Consider the following 19,102-nt stretch of genomic DNA (forward strand, 5'->3'; position numbering starts at 1 on the left):
TTTGTAGCAGCCCCTCGCTGCACCCCCACTGTCAGGCAGAGACTCTCTTCCAGGAGCCAGGGTGCCCTGGGGAGGGAAGGCATTGCCGTCCCCCTGCCAAGGGGATGCTGGTGAGTCCCCCACTGCGGGGCACCCGGCAGGACAGTGGGGAGGGGCCCCACCCTTCGGGGTGTTCTCTCGGGATGAGGGCCAGGGTGAGCATCTGTGGCGCTTCTGGACACAATCTGGGTGGGCAACCCGGGCAGCGGAGCTCCGGTGCCCACACCGAAGTCAGGCAGAGCCCCCCCGCAGCTCTGTGGTAACAGGTCCCTGACTGGCTCCGGGGACTGAGGCCCTCGCTTCTCGGGGGGCATCTTTAGAGGGGGCGCTGTGCTGGGGAGACGGCCCAAGCAGCCACCAAGGGGCTTCCTCTACCCCAGAAAGGGGGCCGAAGGGGACTTTCAGGCCCAGGAGTGCAGCAAGACCCTTTTCCTGCTGTGAGCCCTGCCTGGGCCGGTTTTCGGTGAGGGCAGTGGTGAGGGCTCAGCTCAGCAGGGCCACTTGGAAAGCAAGGGAGGTTTCATGGGGATGTGTAAAGTCAGAATGAACAAGGTGGCCAAGGGAAGGTCCTGACGGTCCCTGTGACGCCTGGGCCTCTGAGGAGACTCGAGGCAGCAGATGAGATCGAGGGTAGGGCTCTCCCTCTGGGAGCAGAGACACCCGGGCATCCGTGGACCCAGGAGCTGCAAGGCTGGGTTGAGGCTGAGCTTGACTGTGAGAGCGAGGCAGGACGTGGACCCCCAGGGCCACGTGGGGCATGGACACCCGGGTAAGGAGCCTGCGTGTCACCAAGGGCATGGGGGGGGATGTGTCTGATTGGTGCCCTAAGACCTTGCTGGCTGCTCTGGGGCCCAGGCAGGGCGGAGCTGGTGGTGATGGCACAGTTGAGGTGGAACTGATGGATTTGATGAGGGGGAGGGCCGCAGGAGTGCTGGCTTCTGACTTGCTGCTTCAGGGAGGTCTGGGGGATGGGGGTTGGGGGAGCAGGATCAGGAACCCACCTGAGAGGGTGCTGGGCGTTCACAACCCGCTGAGCCTCACTCCACCCCTCGTCAGTATCGGCTCTGGAATCAAGGCCCCAGGCACAGCCCTTTCCCATGCTTGAGGTCACAGTGCTCAGAGCCGCACCTGCCTGGAGCAGGAAGCAGGGTATCTTTCCAGGTGCTCCCCTGGGGCAAGACCAAGGGCCCAGCCTGGGTGGAGTCAGAGCCCTGGGTGAGCCAAGCAGAGTCGGTGACCCACCTCTCCTCCCCACTCCTCCACCCACAGCCCCGCCCTGGCGCAGTGCCCACCTGGCCGGCAGGCCTCCACCTTCCGCGCCCCCTGCCCCCACCTATGGCTGCTCTCCCCGATCCCCTCATTGCCCTGACTCCCTGGCGAAGACTTCAGGCCACCCTGCTGCTTCCCTGTCATTGACCCTCCACCCCCTCATTCTGTCTCCAGGCCCCTCACCTTCCACTTCCGCACCTCCTTCACACACCTCCACCCTCCCGTGTCAAGTCCTGCCCGTCCCCACGGGGGCTGTGCTCCTACCCCTCTGTGCTCAGGTCCGCGGGTGCCGGGTTTACTTGGGCTCCACCGCCTGGACGGGACCGGAGGGTCACGGAGGCAGTTTCCTGGTCTGAAGTTTGAGCCGAGCCGTGGGCCTCCCCTCCCACAGCAGGACTTACCCGGCTGTCCTTCTCATGCCAGGCTTCCTTCCCCTGAAGGAAAGTGCCCCCATCTCAGCATGCACTCCTGGACTGCTGGAGAGGGGTGTGCAGTCTTCACAGGATCCTCTCCGGCCTCCCAGCTGCCCACATGTGGGTCAGCACTGGGAAGGCAGCAGCTACCCGTTGACAGTAGGGGCTTGTGGTCTCTGCCTAGGCTGATCCTGGGAAAGCGGGGGCTCTTGGTGCTCTGGACCCCGCCATGGCCCTGGGGGTGTCCTCAGAGCTCCATTCAGTGCCTCGCTGGGCCCTGGGCTGGGGGTGCCCTGTCTTGGCCGACTCACCTGAGAGCTGCCACCTGCTGAGTTTCTGTTCGGGAAAGGGGCTCTGTGGGGTCTGTGAGCATCAGGGACCTCTGGGAAGTAGGCAGGAGGCAGGGTGATGCCGGCCATCAGTGCCAGCGGGAGAAGGGGCAGCGCAGCGTGGTCTGGGTCTTGGTCCGGTCCCCGTCGTCCTTGAAGCAGGCTGGAACCTCCCTCCTCCGCTGCTCGCTCTCAGGCAGCCGGGTCCGGGCCCAGCCGGGCTGTGCCTCTGCTCGCCGCAGCTCCTTCCTCATCCTCCTCTGTCCCCCGCCTCCTGTCTCCTCCGTGCCCACCCTGCCTGCCCCTCTGCTCTCGCTGTCCTGGTCCTGGCTGTCCCGTCCGGTGGCTTCCCTCTGCTTTGCAGCTCCGTGTTGTGTCGTGAGCCGGGCCGTGCTGCCGCCGCTGCCGCTCAGAACGCACGTGGAGGGTGACCCGTGACGCGGCCTCTGCTTCCCCGCAGGGCCTTCGTGTACCTGAGCAACCTGCTGTACCCCGTGCCGCTGGTGCACCGCGTGGCGATCGTCAGTGAGAAGGGCGAGGTGAAGGGCTTCCTCCGTGTGGCCGTGCAGGCCATCTCAGGTGCGTGCCAGCCAGAGGCGTGGGCGGCGGTGGGGCTGCGGGGCTGGCTCTCAGCTGCCCAGGCGGAGCTGGGGACCCGAGAAGGGCCTTCTGGCGTCGGGCGGTGGTCAGTGCGGAGCCAGCCTCACCTGGCCCTCCACGCTCCCTGGGGTCATCCTGAAGCTGTTTTTCTACCCTGTCCTGGGCTGGTGGCCCGGGCTGCCGGCCCCGAGTGGGCCCTGGAGTGGAAGCCCCCACTGCTCAGCTCTTGGCTCTGGCCTTCTGGCCTCCCCGGAGATAGCTGGGGGTGCCTCAGGGGCCATGCAGGCTGAGCCCAGCACCTTCTGAGCCTGCGCTGGGCGGGGGTCCCTGCCTTCCGGTCAGGCCACCTGGACCGTTCCCCAGCCTGCTATGGAACGGGTGCTTTCTCAGCCCATCCCACCCACCTGGCTGTCTCTGCGAGTGCCCAGCCCCGGCCGCCGGCCCTGCCCAGGGCAGCCCTCCCTGGGGTGCTCCTGCTTCCCTGTGTCCTCCCTGTTCTGGCACAGGCCCTCTCCCTCCACCCTGGGCCTGAAGCTGCAAGCCCCTCCCTGGAGGGAGGGGGAGACTGGCCCTGCTCACCCCTCCCAGTGGCCGGAGGTACCAGGCCAGCCCCAGAGTGCCTGCGAGCCTTGGTTTGTGTAAGGGGATCCGTTTTCATGCGCCCCACCTGATAGGAAGGTTGAAGGGTGGTCGGGAACGAAGATGTGAAAAAGCCTGGCCGCCTGGGAAGCTGCAGGCTGACAGGCGGCTAGTGGCCTGAAGTTGGGTCCCACTTCCTTCCCTGAACCCCTAGCCCTGCCCCGGGCTTCTTCACTCCCTTCTCTGCACCCTCCCATGCCCCGGGCTCCTCTGCCGTGGTTCCCTTTCACCAGGGACCACTCTTTTTCATCTCAAAGGCCTTGGCTGCCTGGGCACCCCGGGAAGACAGTAGTAGAGACAGAGACACGGGCGGAGGGATGCGGAGAGGACAAGCATCCGTGGCTGCCGGGCCGGGGCTGCCGGGCTCGGGCTGCTCAGAGGAGCTGGCAAAGACGGCCGTACCCCTCCAGATGTCAAGTCCCCCGACTCTCAGATGGCTCGCCTTCCCCACTTTGAGATATCTCACAGCTCCTGAAAGATGCCCCGTGTCTGGTCACGCTGCCCTGCCGTCTTGCAGCCTTGGACAGTTTTAATCTCACCTAATTAATTTGACTCTATCGTTAAATTAGCCTTAGCCCATAATTTCTTTTATGAGACGAAGTCTCGCTCTGTCACCCAGGCTGGAGTGCAGTGGCATGATCTGGGCTCACTGCAACCTCCGCCTCCCAGATTCAAGCGATTGTCCTGCCTCAATTTCCCGAGTAGAGTAGCTGGGACTACAGGGGCGCGCCACCATGCCTGGCTAATTTTTGTATTTTTAGTAGAGATGGGATTTCACCATGTTGGCCAGGCTGCTCTTGAACTCCTGACCTCAAGTGATCTGCCCACCTCGGCTTCCCAAAGCACTGGGATCGCAGGCGTGAGCCATCACAGCTGCCCAGCCACCGTGCCCAGCCTAGCCTATGATTTCTAAATGCTCTTTGCAGCACCTCCCACTAGTCATGTCATTGCTGGTCATCCAGTCTCTGACACCACAGTGCTGAGAGTCGGGGGTCTGGCTGGGGAGAGAGGGGGAGCACCAGGGAAGGGCCCCAGCCCCGAGGCCAGAAGGTGGGGTGTTTACTGGAGTTTCAATGCTCAAGGAAGCTGGGAACACCTAGCACCTCCCCCTTCACCCCAGGAGGTGCCACCTTGCCAGGTCCTCCTGGTCCTGCCTGTGTCCGCAGCTCCCACCGAGGGTCCTCCAGGGCTGAGCCGAGCCATCCTAACCGCTTCCTCCCACGGGCCCCCACCCCGACAGCCACCCCCTGAGAATGGGGCTGCACCAGAGGCCGTGGGGCTGGCTCACGTCTTTGTGAGGGCAACTGCCGTCCTGGTTTGCCTTTGGTCAGAGGGGGCCTCTGGGGTCCACAGGGAGGTTGCCCATTTCCCAGGCCCTGAGTTCAAGCTCAGTTCAAAGGTCTCCCTCTGCCCTGCACCCTATGGGATTGAGAGGTGCCCCCACTGCTCAGATACGGTCGCCAGTCAGGAAGGCGCGCGGCAGCTCTGAGCCCAGGTCTGTGTGCCCGGGTCCACAGCTCCTGCTGCCCCAGGTCACGTGCCGGGAAGCCAGGCTGGGACGGTGTCTTGGAAGTGCCGCTCTCCTGGGCTGGGTTGCCGGCCTCCTGCAGGCCTTCCCACAGCTGAGTATTCTCTGCTGGGTGACACCTAATGGGTTTCCCTAACGGCTGTGGTGGCGGAGAAGGGAGCTTAGCAAAGGCACTGACCCTGGCGTTGGGGGTCTCAGAAGTCTCACCAGCCCTGCCCGTGACCGGGGCGAGGTCCGTTTGCTGTTCCCTCAGCACGGACTCCTCGATGAGCAGGTGCTGCCTGGCATAGACCACGGCAGACAGAGCCCAGGGCTTCAGGCCGCCGCAGGGTCCACGGGGAGCTTTGAAGGCTGGGGAGTGTGGGCGCATGCGGTGGGCAGGCCTGCGGAGCGGCTGGCGGCCCTCAAATGTCGAGGCAGGTGACAGGGGGTCGCTCTGCGTGAGTGGTGGCAGAAGCATGTGGTGACACTGGAGGTGGGACCCGCGGGGCCGGCAGAGTGGTCTCTGCACAATGAGATGGGGAGAGGCTGCTCGGGTTCGCCCTGCGCACCTGGGAATGGGGCAAGATTTGGTTTTGAAAATACAGACTTCATGACCCCTGTCAAGGTGGGCTGCGACGAGGCTGTGGCCACTTTGGGGCCCCTGGGCAGGGCAGGCGGTGGTCAGTGTCCAGGGACGTGCCTGGTTGTCACTGAGGCCCGGGCAGCAGCTTTGGTCAGGACCCTGCTGCCTGCCCTGGCTCCTGCGCCCTCACCTTGACTGTGGGGTGGCTCGGCCTGGCTCTGCCCACACCCACCTTAGGGGACAAGCCATTTGCTCCGTTCCTCCTGCAGCCGATGAAGAGGCCCCTGACTACGGCTCCGGTGTCCGCCAGTCGGGAACTGCTAAAATCTCCTTTGACGACCAGCATTTTGAAAAGGTATCAAGCTCCCTCCCAAGTCCCAGGCCTGGAGGGACCTGGCGCTCACTGGAGTCACACGCTCTCTGCTCCTCTGCGACCCTGTCCCATCCCATGGGCCCTGAGTCCTCTTGGGGTTCTTCCCTTTCGTCCGGAGTGCTGAGCTCCCCCATCTCTCAGTGTTGAAAACACGCCATGCCCCTTTCCCTGGGTTTGCCCTGACTCCTGGATGTGCCCATCCCCCATCATGGCCTCTCTAGGGTCCAGACTGGGGCACAGAGCAGGTAGACAGCATGAGCCTCCAGAACAGACTCTGAGGTGCAGCCACCCCTACCCTGTCTCCCTTCTCTGGGCCGGCTCTCCTCTGGGTCCCCACAGCAGCATGTTCCCTGCAGTGAGAGTAAGGGGGCCCCTTAGGCTGCCCACCTTCGGTCCTCATGTGAAGGGCTGGCGCCGTGTCCAGTGGCGCCTGGACCACTCGGGCTCCTTTTCTGCTCTTAGAGAGAGTGGTGCAGGAAGGTCCTAAGAGCGCACCCCAGCGCACGCCCAGGCAGCTCCTGCCCCACCTTCGTACACTTACTTCCCACCTGCGCCCACCTGGCCGTGCCGTTACCCGGAACCCTGAGCAAGGGCGGCCTGTCTGCCCAACAGCTTTTCTCTTGGAGGGGCTGCCAGTGTTGGGGGTGCCCAAGATGGGGAGGGGATAGAGCTTACCTGCTGGGCAAGAGGCCCTGGCAGGTGGGGGTCCAGCTGAACTGAAGACCAGATCTAAGAGACGGGTGGCGAGTTGTTTCCAGGGCAGCTCAGACCTCACATAGCCATAGGCTGTAGAATCCGAAGACGCACAGCCACAGCAGGGGAAACTGAGGCCTGGGGAGGTGGGTACCCCCCCACAAGGCAGGGGCAGATCTGGGGTGTGGGTCCTTGGAGGCCCCAGCCCAGGCTCTGGGCGGCACGGCCCTCCCGTGGGCCTGTGACAGGGTGTGCAGGCCCTCCCCCGCCAGCTCCTGGCTCTCTCTGACTCTGGTCTCCTCTGATCAGTTCCAGTCCGAGTCCTGCCCCGTGGTGGGGATGTCCCGCTCTGGAACCTCCCAGGAGGAGCTTCGCATTGTGGAGGGCCAGGGCCAAGGGGCAGACTCAGGGCCCTCGGCCGACGAAGTCAATAACAACACCTGTTCAGGTGGGTCACTCACCCCTGCTGCCCAGGGCACGGGGCACGCTGAGACCTGGCTCCTGAGCCCGGCCCAGGCCCGTGGCCAGAAGAAAGTAGGGTCTAGAGGTCCGTGACTGTCTCCCTGGCTCCCAGCAGCGGTGCCCCCAGAAGGCCTCCTGCTAGACAGCTCCGAGAAGACCGCCCTGGACGGGCCCCTGGACGCGGCCCTGGACCACCTCCGCCTGGGCAGCACCTTCACCTTCCGGGTGACCGTCCTGCAGGCGTCCAGCATCTCTGCTGAATATGCCGACATCTTCTGCCAGTTCAAGTGAGCCCCGCCGCCCTTGTGTCCCCACGCCGCATGGGACTCTGTGCCCAAGCCTCCCTGCCTGGGCGCTGAGCAGGGCAGGCCGTGTTGGGAACCGAGTCGGCCCAGCCCGAAGGCCCTGCACGCCCCGGCGCCCTCCTGGGAGGCGGGCTCCACCTGGTGAGGTCTCGTCCTGGGCCCCCTGCCCCACGCCAAAGCGTCTCCACTGCTTCGCAGCTTCATCCACCGTCACGATGAGGCCTTCTCCACGGAGCCCCTGAAGAACACGGGCAGAGGCCCCCCACTTGGCTTCTACCACGTCCAGAATGTACGTTCCAGGCGCTTCTCCCCATCCCAGCCACTGACCAACCCCTCCCAGGGCGTCTCTGATCGTGGCTCATTCTTCCTCTCCTGAACCCCAGCTGTGGGCCAGGGTTGCCCTGAGCACTAGGAACGCCAGTGCCAGGCGGGGTGTGGAGGCGATTTCTATCAGTGGGGCATCCCTGATGGGTGGTGGGGTAGCTCAGAGTCCCCAGGAGCAGCCCGTGGTGAGTGGAGGGCAGACGGGGAGCCGGCTGCAGGTACAGTGGGGCCTGGGTTTGTACCGAGGCCAGGGGTGGTCAGCAAGGACAGCCCTAGCACGAGTGTCGGGAATGGGAAGGAGGCAGGGTCACAGGGGCTGTAGGGTGCCAGCAACGTCCCAGAGGCCCAAAAAACTCCAGGCAGGAGAGTGCTGGCTGTGGGCAGCTAGAAGGATGGAGTGGAGCAGCTCTTCCTCGAGGTGGAGAGCCAGGCTCCTGGGGCAGCAGGGAAAGAGGTGCTTCACGGTGATAAAGCAAGCTCCCAGGGAGCCAGGCCTTGCGTGCCAGGCCATGGGCTGATGTCCTGCAGGCTCGGTGGTTGACCGGCTGGGGCTTCTGCCACAAAGTGCCACAGAGGGGGCATCTGTAGCAGCAGAACTGTGGCCTCCCCGCTCTGGAGGCTGCAAGCCCCAGATCAGGGAGTGGGCAGGGGCGCCTCGTGCCTAGGCATCGTCCTCGGCCTGCACAGCGGCCACCTCTTCCTCGCTCTGTCCACGCGGCCTTCCCCCTCTGCATGTGCGTGGGCCCAGGCCCCCCCTTTTCACGGGGACAGCAGCTGTGCTGGAGTTCACCTGCCCTGAGGGCCTCCCGTTAACTCCGGCGTCTCTGTAAAGGCCACGTCTCAGGATGCACTCTCATTCTGAGGTCCTGGGTTAGGACTTCAGCATATGAATTTGGTGAGGGGACACCGAGCAGCCCATAACTCCTGCTGAGTGGGCCAGGGCCCAGGAAGGGGCATCCTGCAGAGGCCAGCGCTGCCCTTTGTCCCCTTCCCCAGCTCTGTGTTCTGAAAAAGCAGCTGACCATGTGGCCCCGGTTCGTCCTGGGGAGAGAGGCCGAGGGACGCACTCCACAGTCCTGCCTGGGGCGCGTGGCGGGAGGAGGGGCTGGGCCAAAGGGCCAAGGGAAGGGAAGGTTGCTGCCGGTTGTGGGCAGAGGGGCCCAGCTGGGGTCCCAGATCTGGGCCTGGTGTACCAGGCCGACTGATGGGACTCTCCTTGCCCCTTGAATGTGGCCTGGCTGTGCCCTCCCGCTCTCCCACCTGCCGCCCACCAGATCGCAGTGGAGGTGACCAGGTCCTTCATTGAGTACATCAAAAGCCAGCCCATTGTGTTCGAGGTCTTCGGCCACTACCAGCAGCACCCGTTCCCGCCCCTCTGCAAGGACGTGCTCAGGTCAGCACCCTGGCTCGGGGGTTCAGGGCTGCTGTCCTCCCAGCCCCTGCCTGGATCTTTTCATCCAGCTGTCTTGAGGCTGCAGAACCCACGCACCCCCTGAAGCCCACCTCCCCTGCCCATCCGGAGGCCTTCTGCCCAAGGCTGGCAGGACTCAGCAGTGAAGAGCTCTGGGACTGCCCCCAGCTTCTCCCCTTCAGGACTAAGGAGGGTTCCTTGTGAGCATGGCTCGGGGATCCTTCTCCTCCTGCTGGCCTGGGCAGTGTGCAGGGGCTGCCAGCTGGAGGATACCAGGGAGACCACTTCTGTTGCCCACCGAGGACCCCAGGAAAGGGGCCCAGCTGACACCCCTGGGGGAAGCCCAGCCTAGCTCCCTTACTCCCGAGGCCTTTACAGATGGGGAGCTCAGACAGACTTGCAGGGCTGTGGCGTCTCACCCTAGACCCTGAAGGTGGGATGAGAGTGTCCACCCTGGCCAGGCCAACCCCTCCCGGGCACCTCCAGTGCAGAGAGAACAGCACAGAGGCCTCGGGGTGTGCGTCTCTGCCCACCTCCATCTCCCCGCAGCTGTCAGGCAGGACAGAGAGCTCAGGAGCCCTCCAGGGCGTTAGGGAAAGAGGCAGTGGGGGCTTTGTTTTGGGGGTGCTTGTCTGTCCTTGAGAGTGACTGGGGGACTCTGGATTGGGAGCCAGAGCTTGATCTTTGCCCTGGTTTCCTGTGGCCCCTGCGGTGGGATCTGGGGTCCTGATATGGTGTCTTCTTCCTCCTACCCAAACGGCCTTGGGGGATACAGGGCAGGAGGGGGCAAGGATGGGCACCTGGGGCCTGTGGCCCCTCTGTCTCCTGACCCTCCAGCCCAGCCTCCCACAGACACCTCATGCCGGTGCTTCCTCCTCCACAGCCCCCTGAGGCCCTCACGCCGCCACTTCCCTCGGGTCATGCCGCTGTCCAAGCCAGGTAGGAAGGGTCTCTGGGGCCGCCTGAGGGCAGCGGTGCCCTTCACTGTGGGTGCTGAAGTGGGCTGGGCTCCACAGTGGGTGCAGTCCTCCGCGATGGGACTGGGCACTCTGAGGCCACCCTTAGCCTGTTGGGCCTCATGGGGTCCCATGGAGCAAGGGTCTGTCCTGTGTCCATGGAGTAGCCTGGAGCTGGTGGCAGAGGCATGGGGAGCCCAGGAAGGAAGGCAGCAGGAGGGTTGGGGGCTTTGAGGGGACTTCTGGCATCTCCGCTGAACACAGGTAGAGATTTGGGGGTGAAAGGCAATCTAGGAAGCTCCTTCATGGGGGGCCTAGGCTGGAGGTGGGAGCGAGCATGTGGGGTGAGTGGGGGAGGCGTGTCTAGCAGAGCTTTTGCCCTGAGCCCGGAGCCTCTGCCTATGGGAACAGGTGCATCATGGAATAGCACTTGACATCCGTTGGGTTTTAGTTAAAAGGGTGGAGTTTATTTCCTGAAAGACCAAAACCCAGGGTCATGGTTGGAGAGCTGGAGACAGACTAAGGCCCGGCAGGTGTGGCTGAGCCCCTCACTTCCCTGAAACCCTCCTGCAGGGGGGCTGCGTTCCAGGCATCAGCGGCCCAGAGGGTGGGGGCCCGCATGAGAAGCTGCCTCGGCAGCTGGCAGGTGGCAGCACTGGGTCTGCGCACGCGGGGACCGGGTGTCGGCCTCTCGTGCCTGCCGTTTGAGGACCCGTCCTCTGCACCGTGTAGGATGAAGGTTTGCAGTCTGAGGACACCTTGGAGGGCACCCCCAGCTGCGGCAGGGCCTGTCCCTGGTCTGCACAGGCTTTCCGGCTGGCACATGGGCTCCCTGTGGCTCAGTCCTCCCACAGCCTGCAAGAAAGACCTGTAGACCCATCTTTGTGGGACAGGCAGAGGAGGCTTAGATGGCACGTGCTGGAGGAGGGCCTGTGTGCTGGGTCTCAGAGGAGGCAGTGGTGGGCAGAGGCTGTTTGCCAGGAGCTGGATGTGAATGGAGGGCCGGTGGGCGCTGAGTGTCAGGGTCTCTCAGGCCAGGCCTCGGTGCTGCTGAGAGGTGCTCGGACTGGTGCAGTAGGCTGCGGCCAAAGTGTGGTGCAGGTGACAGGCCTGGCCACATGGCAGAGGGGCCGTGAGGGTTGTGGGCTTTTGAACAAGGGGCTCTGCTGGCACCCCACGGGTTCTTGGGGTCTTGATCCCTGTCCTCCTTATGAGCTGTGCCCATGTGTGTGGCCGTAGGCCTCTCCTAGCCAGGTCACAGAGAAACTGAGCACCCGAGTGACGGGCTGAGGCCTGAGAGTGCACAGGACTGGGTGTGACGTGGGCGTGGCTGGGGTTGGCTGGTTGTTTCCCTTGAGGAGGGGGAGGTGCCCTCACTGCCTCTGAGCCCCTTGGCCCTGACACCTCCTCCGTGAGTGTGCCCTTGGCAAACGATGGTCGGGTCTGCCCTCCGCACACGCCTCCCTCCTGTCCCCACAGTGCCCGCCACCAAGCTCAGCACGCTGACGAGGCCCTGCCCGGGGCCCTGCCACTGCAAGTACGACTTGCTGGTCTACTTCGAGATCTGTGAGCTGGAGGCCAATGGCGAGTGAGTGCTGGTGCTGGGTCCCCCAGGGTGTGGCCAATGGCGAGTGAGTGCTGGTGCTGGGTCCCCGGGGCGTGACCAGCAGCTGAGAGGGACAAGGCCCTGGGCCACCCAGAGTCGTTCTTCCCGTGGGTGTTCACTGCAGACCTCCTGTGGGCCCGGCCTCGTCTGGGGCCTGGGGAGTAAAGCAGACAAAGCTCCCCGCCGTCCTGGAGGAGCGGGCGTGGGGGCAGAGGGGGCTAGACAGATAAGCACCTGGACTGGCGGCCCCACGGTCCACAGCACAAGGACAGCACACCGGGGGAGTGGCTCGGGGGGCTGGGGCGGCAGACGTGGCAGTTACGAAGTGATCAACAGACTTTTGAGCAAAGACTGAGGCAGGTGGGAGGGGAGCCCTGAGGCCCAGGGGAAGCGGGTTCCAGGGCCCCAGTGCAGAGGCCAGTGGGGGCTGCCTGGTGCCCTGGGCTGAGGCTGGCGGCTCAGGGTGGGGCCTGGTGGAGACCCAGGTCCTTGCCCCGAGTGGGACGGAGCCTAGGAGGTTGGAGCAGATGAGCCCATCTGCTGGAATTTCCTCTGGATCCTGTGGCCTTGGGTTGCGGATCTGCAGGGCTGAGGAGAAGCACAGGACCCTCGGGACTTACAAATCCAGCCCAGAGGGGCCAGACCATCCTGGGGTGTCTCCCTGTTGGACACCCTGCCAGTGAAGTAGGCATGGCCTCGAGGCGAGGGCCGGGAGGCCTGGTGGGTTTCTGTGCTCAGCTGACCGTGGTCTCCATGGTCCCGGCCACCTGATTTTCGCCAGAGGGAGCTGCTGATTTTTCCCTGTCTTTGCTCCATCCACTGTGGGGCCGGGGCCCTGTGCTGCCGGGAGGGTGGGGAGGAGGGCTGACCGCCCCTCACGTGTGTCTCTCTTCCAGCTACATCCCAGCCGTGGTGGACCACCGCGGGGGCATGCCGTGTATGGGGACCTTCCTCCTCCACCAGGTTCGAGTCCCCTCCCCACCCACCGCTGCCTGCGTCCCCCTCCTACACTCCACGTGACCCCCACCGCCCCAGCGGACTGACTGTATCCTCTCTCCCGGCTCCGGCAGGGCATCCAGCGACGGATAACGGTGACGCTACTGCACGAGACGGGCAGCCACATCCGCTGGAAGGAAGTGCGCGAGCTGGTTGTGGGTGAGCGCTGGGTGGGGCTGCCTGGGGGGGTGGGGGCCGAGCGCCAGGTGGGGGCTGCCTCGGGGGATGGAGCCGAGCTGGTGGGAAGAGCACAGACCTCCAGCCGGGTGCCGGGTTCTAACCACACCTCTGCCTCTGTTGCTGCGTGACCCTGGCCAAGTCACGTAACCTCCCTGTGGGTCAATTCCTCATCTGCAAAGGAGAGCCTTGGACCTGGGTGACGAGCCACGAACTTCTATTTAGTCAGTGTGTGAGAGTTCTGGGGCTGCCCTGACCATATACCACGAGCTGGGTAGCCGAAACCAGCATGTATCATCTCCCAGTTCTGGAGGCCGGAAGTCCAGAATCAGTGTGGGTGAGAGGCGCTCTCTCTCTGAAAGCTGTCGGCAAAAATCTTCCCCTGCCTCTTCCAGCTCCTGGTGGTGGCTAGAGTCCTGGGCGCCCCTGGCCTGTAGACGCATTGCTGTGTTTTCACAGGCTTCTCCCTGCCTGCGTCTTCCGAGCCCGTTCTCCTCAGGTCATCAGGCAGGTGGGGTGAGGGACCCGTCCTGCGCCAGGTGGACTGTGTCTGTAGTCAGCTTGATCACATCTGCAAAGCCCTACTTCCAAATAAGGTCCCACTCAGGTGCTGGCGGTTAGGACTGCCGCATACGTGCCCGGTCACAGTTCTGCCCATCAGCATCACCAGGGATCTCACGCTTTTTTCTTCCATGACCTCTCGTTTGGAACTCTTGGGTCTGCCGGGCATTTTCTTTGCTAAGGTGTAAAGAATTTGTCTTCCCAGTTTTCATTCAAGGAGGCAGACAGTCATCCGTTCATGTGCCGTCAGCATTAGGCCAGCCCAGCCCTCCCTTGCCCTGGACGTTGCTGTGGCCAGGCGGGGTGACTGCTTAGGGTGGCTTCTCTGGGGCTGGATCCATCACCCTGTGTCCCAGTGCGGCGCTGTAGACAGGAGGTTCCAGGAGCGTGCTTGTGTTTTAAAGTGCTGTGTCTAATTGCACATGAATTGGGAAGCCACAGATCAAGCACCCAAACCCTCCCTTCGAGGCTGTTCTGGGCAAGCCTAGAAGAGGGAATGGATTGACAGCAGAGCGTAAGCACACACACAGCTGGCTTGTGGACTCGGCCGCGTGGTCGTTGAGGACCCGTCCCTGGGGCAGCTCTGCTTGCACCTGCTGAGTCCTGGTCTCCGCCCCCCAAGGCAGACAGGAGAGAAGGAGGGAGGGAAGGTGATCCGCAGGGCTGAGGGACGCATCCTCCGGCCTGGGTCTGTCAGCACTCAGGCCCTGCTGCTTAGGCCCCACCTTCTCCCCACCTCTTTTCTACAAAGGCAACAGAGTGTCCGCTTATGTGGGGTGGGGGATCAGGGATGCTACTGAAAGGGATTTGGGGAGATACAGTGTGAACCCCAGCAACCCCTTCAGGCTAAGGGGCTTGGGCTCAGCCTCTGGGCTTTGTGGCAGAGCAGCCCTGTGACTGGACTCAGGGCACAGAGCAGCTGGGTCACTTTCTGGGGGTCACCGCCCTCTTTCTGGCTCCCCACCCGGGACCCAGGCTCACGGTTCATGGCCTTCTCTCAGCTCAGCATCCCTCCCAAGAGGGTTGTGGGACTTTCCAGCCCTGTGAGTCGGACAGGACTGTGGGCAGGGGTCAGCAAGAGGGATGAGAGTCGAGGGGACACCGTGGTGTCCATGAGCAGTGGGTGAGTGGGCCCTTTGAGGCAGGGGAGGGAGTGAAGGTTGGACAGCAGAGGGTCAGGCCCCCAGCCCCACCCTTGGCACTCTGCCCACACCAGCAGGTTCAGGAATGTCAGTTTTGTGGGGCAGGTACTTGGCCAGACTCAGGGCAGGCTGAACACTGCTGAAGTGCAGGCCCCGAGGGCAGAGGGGGCTCTGCCGTGGCAGCAATCCCTGCAGCTGAGCTGTTTCTCCGTCACGGGCCCTGCCCCAGTGTGGACCCAGAGGGCCCGGCATGGGGAAGGGCACTGCTTCGATCCCACCTGCCTCCTAGGACCTACGTGCAGTGGGACGGGGCAGGCCCCGCGTGTACCTGTCAGCACAGAATCCCAGCGGGTCCTGGGTTTTATCTGGTCCATGCGTGGCTGAGGAGAGGGAGGGCTGTCATTCCTTCCTGGCACAACAAAGAAAATGTACACGTGCTTGTTTACGCCTTTGAAGGAGCGGAACTGTGTCTGGCCAAGAAATTATGAGGTCAAGCTGCTAGGCAGAATTCCTGCCGCATAACGGCCCTGGTGTCTTTCACAGAGACAGGCGGACCCCCCAGTGCATGCATCTTGGCAGGCTCTCCTGGACATGCCCCTTGTAAGAAGAGGTTTCATGGCACAGATCATGGTCTCTGCTCTCCCCTCCCGTCCCTCCCTCCCCTCCTTCTTTTCCTCCCTATTACCACCATTTTTAGGTATAAGAATAAGTGGGAACAGTCCCCCTCTGCGTCTCGCTCGAACTTCCTTTTCCAGCAGTCTGGAAGGCCTGGCTTTCCAGGCTAAGCACCTGTGTCTCTCAGTCTATGTGCGGGGTGTTCATTGTGTCCGAGAAACAGTCGAGAAACACCACAGAGCTGTCACTGCAAATGGCTCCTGGGTCGCTGAGGACCCTGTGGGGCCTCCCTGCCCCGACCCCCGGTGCCACCTTTGAGCGATGCTCCAGTGACCATGCGGGGAGCTGGCTTGCTGACAGGGCTCCCGCCCGAGGCAGCCAGCAGGGCCTCCCAGGGTCCCGCCTGCCCCCTGAGACGTGACCCGTGGCCTGTCGCCCTTTCTGCAGGCCGCATCCGAAACACTCCAGAGACTGACGACTCCCTGATCGACCCCAACATCCTGTCTCTCAACATCCTCTCTTCCGGATACATCCACCCGGCCCAAGATGACCGGTGAGTCCGAGACTCCCTGGACACGGGGCCCAGTGCGTGCTCCCAGCCCGCCAGGCCCTCGGCCCACCTGGCGCAGGGTCCAGCCACACGGCGTGGCCTGCTCCAGTGCTCTCCTGGCCCTCCCTCCTGGCACCTGCTGGAGCTGCATGGTGAGGGGCTGGCGGCCTCTGCACCTCCCGGCCCTTTGTGTACCCCATCGCTGGTTCAGGCATCCCCCCATCGCTGGCTCAGGCATCCCCATGCCCCTTTGTTCGTCACCAAGTAGAGGGGCCAGCGCAGGGACTGGAGGATGAGCTGAATTCTGTCCTGGGGAGTTTCATGGTTGGGTGGTGTGGGGACAAGTGACTGTATATCCAAGGACCACGCTGCTGGGGGCAAGTCAGTGGCCTCTGGCAGGCGTCCTGGGGCTAGGGGCTGAGCAGCCAGGGTGGGGCGCCCACAGGCACTGCTTGGCACAGGCCCCTCACCACCAGGCCGCTCCTTTCCACACTCCTGGCGTGGCCAAGCCCCACAGTCTGGGCAGTCCCAGCTCGACCACACCTGGGCTGGGGTGTTGGAGCCCTGGGGTATCTGTGGCAGCCCCATCAGGGTCTGCTGGGGTTGGGGGATGGGAGAGGGAGGCGGCCCCTGAGGTTGGCCTGGACAGGTGGCTCAGCACTGCCAGGGCAGCCCTGCTGGGTGGGAAGGTCCCTCGGGCTCCACTGTCCCAGACGCTGCCTTCCAGGAGCCTGGGGAAAGTGAGGCAGGGACTCCAGTGTCCAGTCCTGGCTGTTCCTGGGGGCTCCATGTGGCCCATGACGCACAAGCCCAGAGCAGATCCTTGGAGCTGCAGCCAGGGGTGTCTCTATGGCCCACTGGTGTCTGTGTCTGTAGGAAAACGTCTCAAGGGCTTCCCTGCAAGGAGGGTCATGGTCATTAGGAAGGAGGGTCCCGGGGTGGGAGGGCGCTGTCTCCTATTCTTCTGACTTGGGTCCAGACAGAGCTCGGTTTCATCAGAAACACCCAGAAAGTGGATTCTTGGGGCTCAGCCCCTGCATTAGTGCAGATACTGCAGGGGCAGCCAGGGCAGGAGGCAGCTGGGTAGCCAGGGTGGGCACAGCGCTGAACAGCAGGGGGTGGGGGTGGGCAGAGACCTAGCATGGTGGATGTGGCTCTGGTCCCAGCCCTGCCTTCAGCCCTCCGGAGGGAGCCTGCCCTACGCTCATGTCCGGAGGAGTGGGGAGGACTCAGGGTGTTCTCTGTGGAGGTGGCGCCATGGTGGGGGGACACGTCGGGACGGGGAGGTGAGGCAGGCGCTGGGCTGGATTGGGGCTTGGGGGCTTCCTCGTGCCTTGCTTCTCCTGCGCCATGAGATTGCTCCCCGGTGAGCCATGAAGAAGGCCTGGAGCCCCCAGCACGGGCACCGCCTGCCGGGTGTGGGCTGCTGTGCCTGGGCTGTGGGGCACTAGGACTTGGAGTGGGGGGTGGGGCCCAGGAGGGCCGGTCTGCCATGTGAGACGGGCTCTGGAGCCTGGGAGATCACCTCATTACCGTATTTCCTGACCTCTGATCTTCCCTCAACCCAGGTAGCTCCTGCAGTGGGGCGGGCAGGGGCCCCACTCTCTCCCCGCACAGAGGGCTGGGTTTCTGAGGTCTTCCTCAGAAGATGAGCTGCCATGGGTGACAGGAGGGAGTGGCTCATGGCTGGACCTCAGGCCACCCTGTTCCTGGAGGCCCAAGAACCTGTCATGGAAGGGTCTTTGGCCCCACACCCTGAGGGCTGTGAGATGTGAGGCCGGTCCCGGGCCGGCTCTGGGGTTGAGGCAGCCCCGTGCTGGGGTCAAGGCCCCGGGTCTGAGACGGGAGGGAGGCGCGTTGCCCGGGCGTGGCCTCCCCAAGTGCTGCGGCCCTCGCTTGGCTGTCGCCCGTGCTGGCAGTGCCCCCAGCCCTGCCCCGGAGCAGTGTCGAGGACTGTCCTCTGCTGGCATCCCTAGGCAGACCCCGTCCTGTGGCCTGGCTGACCAGGCCCGTGGCCTTCCTGTGCCGTGGACGGTGCTGGCGTCCTCAGACCCGGGCCGGGCCGGGCTGCTCCGTGGCCTTTCTCCCCGACGTGCAGACTCAGGAGCCCGGCTTCCGGCTCCAGCCTGGGCCTCGGCCCCTGCGCTTTGCCCCGCCCTGCCTCCGCCCGCTCCCAGGCCCGCGCTTTGCAGCCTGCCCGGCTCAGAGCGGGCCCCAGGCCGCCGGCCGCTCCCCTCTGCCTGCCCCGCCGCGCTCCCGCTGTGCTGCCCGGCCTCACTAACCGTGTGATTGTTTGTGTTTTGCAGGCAGTTTCTTGATTCGGACATACCTAGGTATCATCTGTGTCCCTTGGTCTCATTTCAGCCTCTTCTTTCCTTCCCTGCTCCTCCCCGACTGCCCCCACGCCCTGCGCCCCACACCCCTGAGAACTTCACTTCCAGCTGTCTGGACTCCTCACACACACGCTCACCTGTCCGCCTGTCCCTCCCGTCGTCTTTCTTTTGATTCTCTTGGAATCTCGGTTTGATTTCTTTATTGCTTCCGCCCCGTCCTCTTGGCTGAGTCCCCTCCGCCCCCACTCCTGAGTCTGGCTGCTTTGTAGTTTCCTGCCCTGCAGTAGACGCTGGCTGGCCTCCTGCTCCCCTGCCCCAGCCTTGCCTGCCCCTGGCCACGCGCTGCCCTGTGGATGGGGGGCGGCGTCCCGCACGCTGCTGGCTGGCCTGCTGCCCCACTCCCCGCTCCCCGCTCCCCGCTCCCCGCCAGGGGCCATAGCAGGCAGAGCCGTGAGCACAGGGGATGGGGAAGGGCAGACAGGAGCCAGCCCAGGAGACCCTCACGCCCCAGCACATTCCACAGCCTCATGTGAGCCCCTCACCTGGCCGGGCCAGGAGGAGGGACGGCGGCTCCAGCCATGCTCCTCTGGCCTTGGCTGTGGCCACTGAGCCTCCTTTTGTGGAAGCGGCGGGTGGTGAATTCAGGAGACCAGAGAGTCTGACTCACGTTGTCCGGCAGGAGGCAGGGTGGCTCCCAGTCCCCAGCCACAGTGAGGCCCCTGCCCACACCAGCCTGGGGCAGGAGGGCCTCCAAGTCCCGAGTCCAGAACTCGAGCCTGTGGAAGATCAAGGCTGCCCGCTCCTGGGTCCCTGCAGGACCGTCCCCAGCACTGTGGCAGACGTCTTGCGGGCAGTGTTTGCGGAGTGAGCCGAGAGGCAGAAGGCCTTGCAGACCACGTGCGGGCCTTTCAGGCCTGAAGCTGCGAGGCGTGAGGCCGCTCCTGGCACAGAGCCCCGGGGCAGCAGGGCTTGGCCAGCACTCTCTGAGGCCACGTCCTGGTCGGCTCCTGTGGCAGTGGGTCAGGACAGATGATTGACAGCTGTGGCCGAGGGACTGTGCGCAGAAGATGTGCTCGGGGGCAGCGGGGCAAGAGTCCCCATTGGCATGGCCCCCTGAGCCCGCGCCCACGCCCCTTTCCATGAACAGATCTTTTCCGACGGCTGCTGCGCCAGCTCTCCCTGGGACCTGGGTGCAGCAGAGGCCCTGTCAAGGGAC

General features: G+C 64.1%; 1 protein-coding gene across 20 annotated transcripts in view; it reads left to right on the top strand.

Annotated features, from left to right (window-relative positions):
- Positions 1-19,102, top strand: part of KIF1A (kinesin family member 1A) — a 100,246-nt gene that overhangs the window by 61,586 nt on the left and 19,558 nt on the right. For 11 of the 20 annotated variants that reach the window (XM_074398746.1, XM_039469595.2, XM_039469600.2 and 8 more), the window contains 11 exons: positions 2,511-2,629; positions 5,652-5,737; positions 6,758-6,896; positions 7,026-7,197; positions 7,414-7,504; positions 8,814-8,932; positions 9,834-9,889; positions 11,386-11,494; positions 12,409-12,475; positions 12,583-12,667; positions 15,451-15,556. In XM_074398746.1, the coding sequence (XP_074254847.1) occupies positions 2,511-2,629; positions 5,652-5,737; positions 6,758-6,896; positions 7,026-7,197; positions 7,414-7,504; positions 8,814-8,932; positions 9,834-9,889; positions 11,386-11,494; positions 12,409-12,475; positions 12,583-12,667; positions 15,451-15,556 (1,149 nt within the window). Of the gene's footprint in view, positions 1-2,510; positions 2,630-5,651; positions 5,738-6,757; positions 6,897-7,025; positions 7,198-7,413; positions 7,505-8,813; positions 8,933-9,833; positions 9,890-11,385; positions 11,495-12,408; positions 12,476-12,582; positions 12,668-15,450; positions 15,557-17,859; positions 17,887-19,102 lie in introns of all 20 variants that reach the window. The other 9 variants (XM_074398744.1, XM_074398742.1, XM_039469599.2 and 6 more) reach the window with 1 other exon arrangement.

This window comes from Saimiri boliviensis, chromosome 5 (assembly GCF_048565385.1).
Source record: "Saimiri boliviensis isolate mSaiBol1 chromosome 5, mSaiBol1.pri, whole genome shotgun sequence".
Taxonomy (NCBI): Eukaryota; Metazoa; Chordata; class Mammalia; order Primates; family Cebidae; genus Saimiri; species Saimiri boliviensis.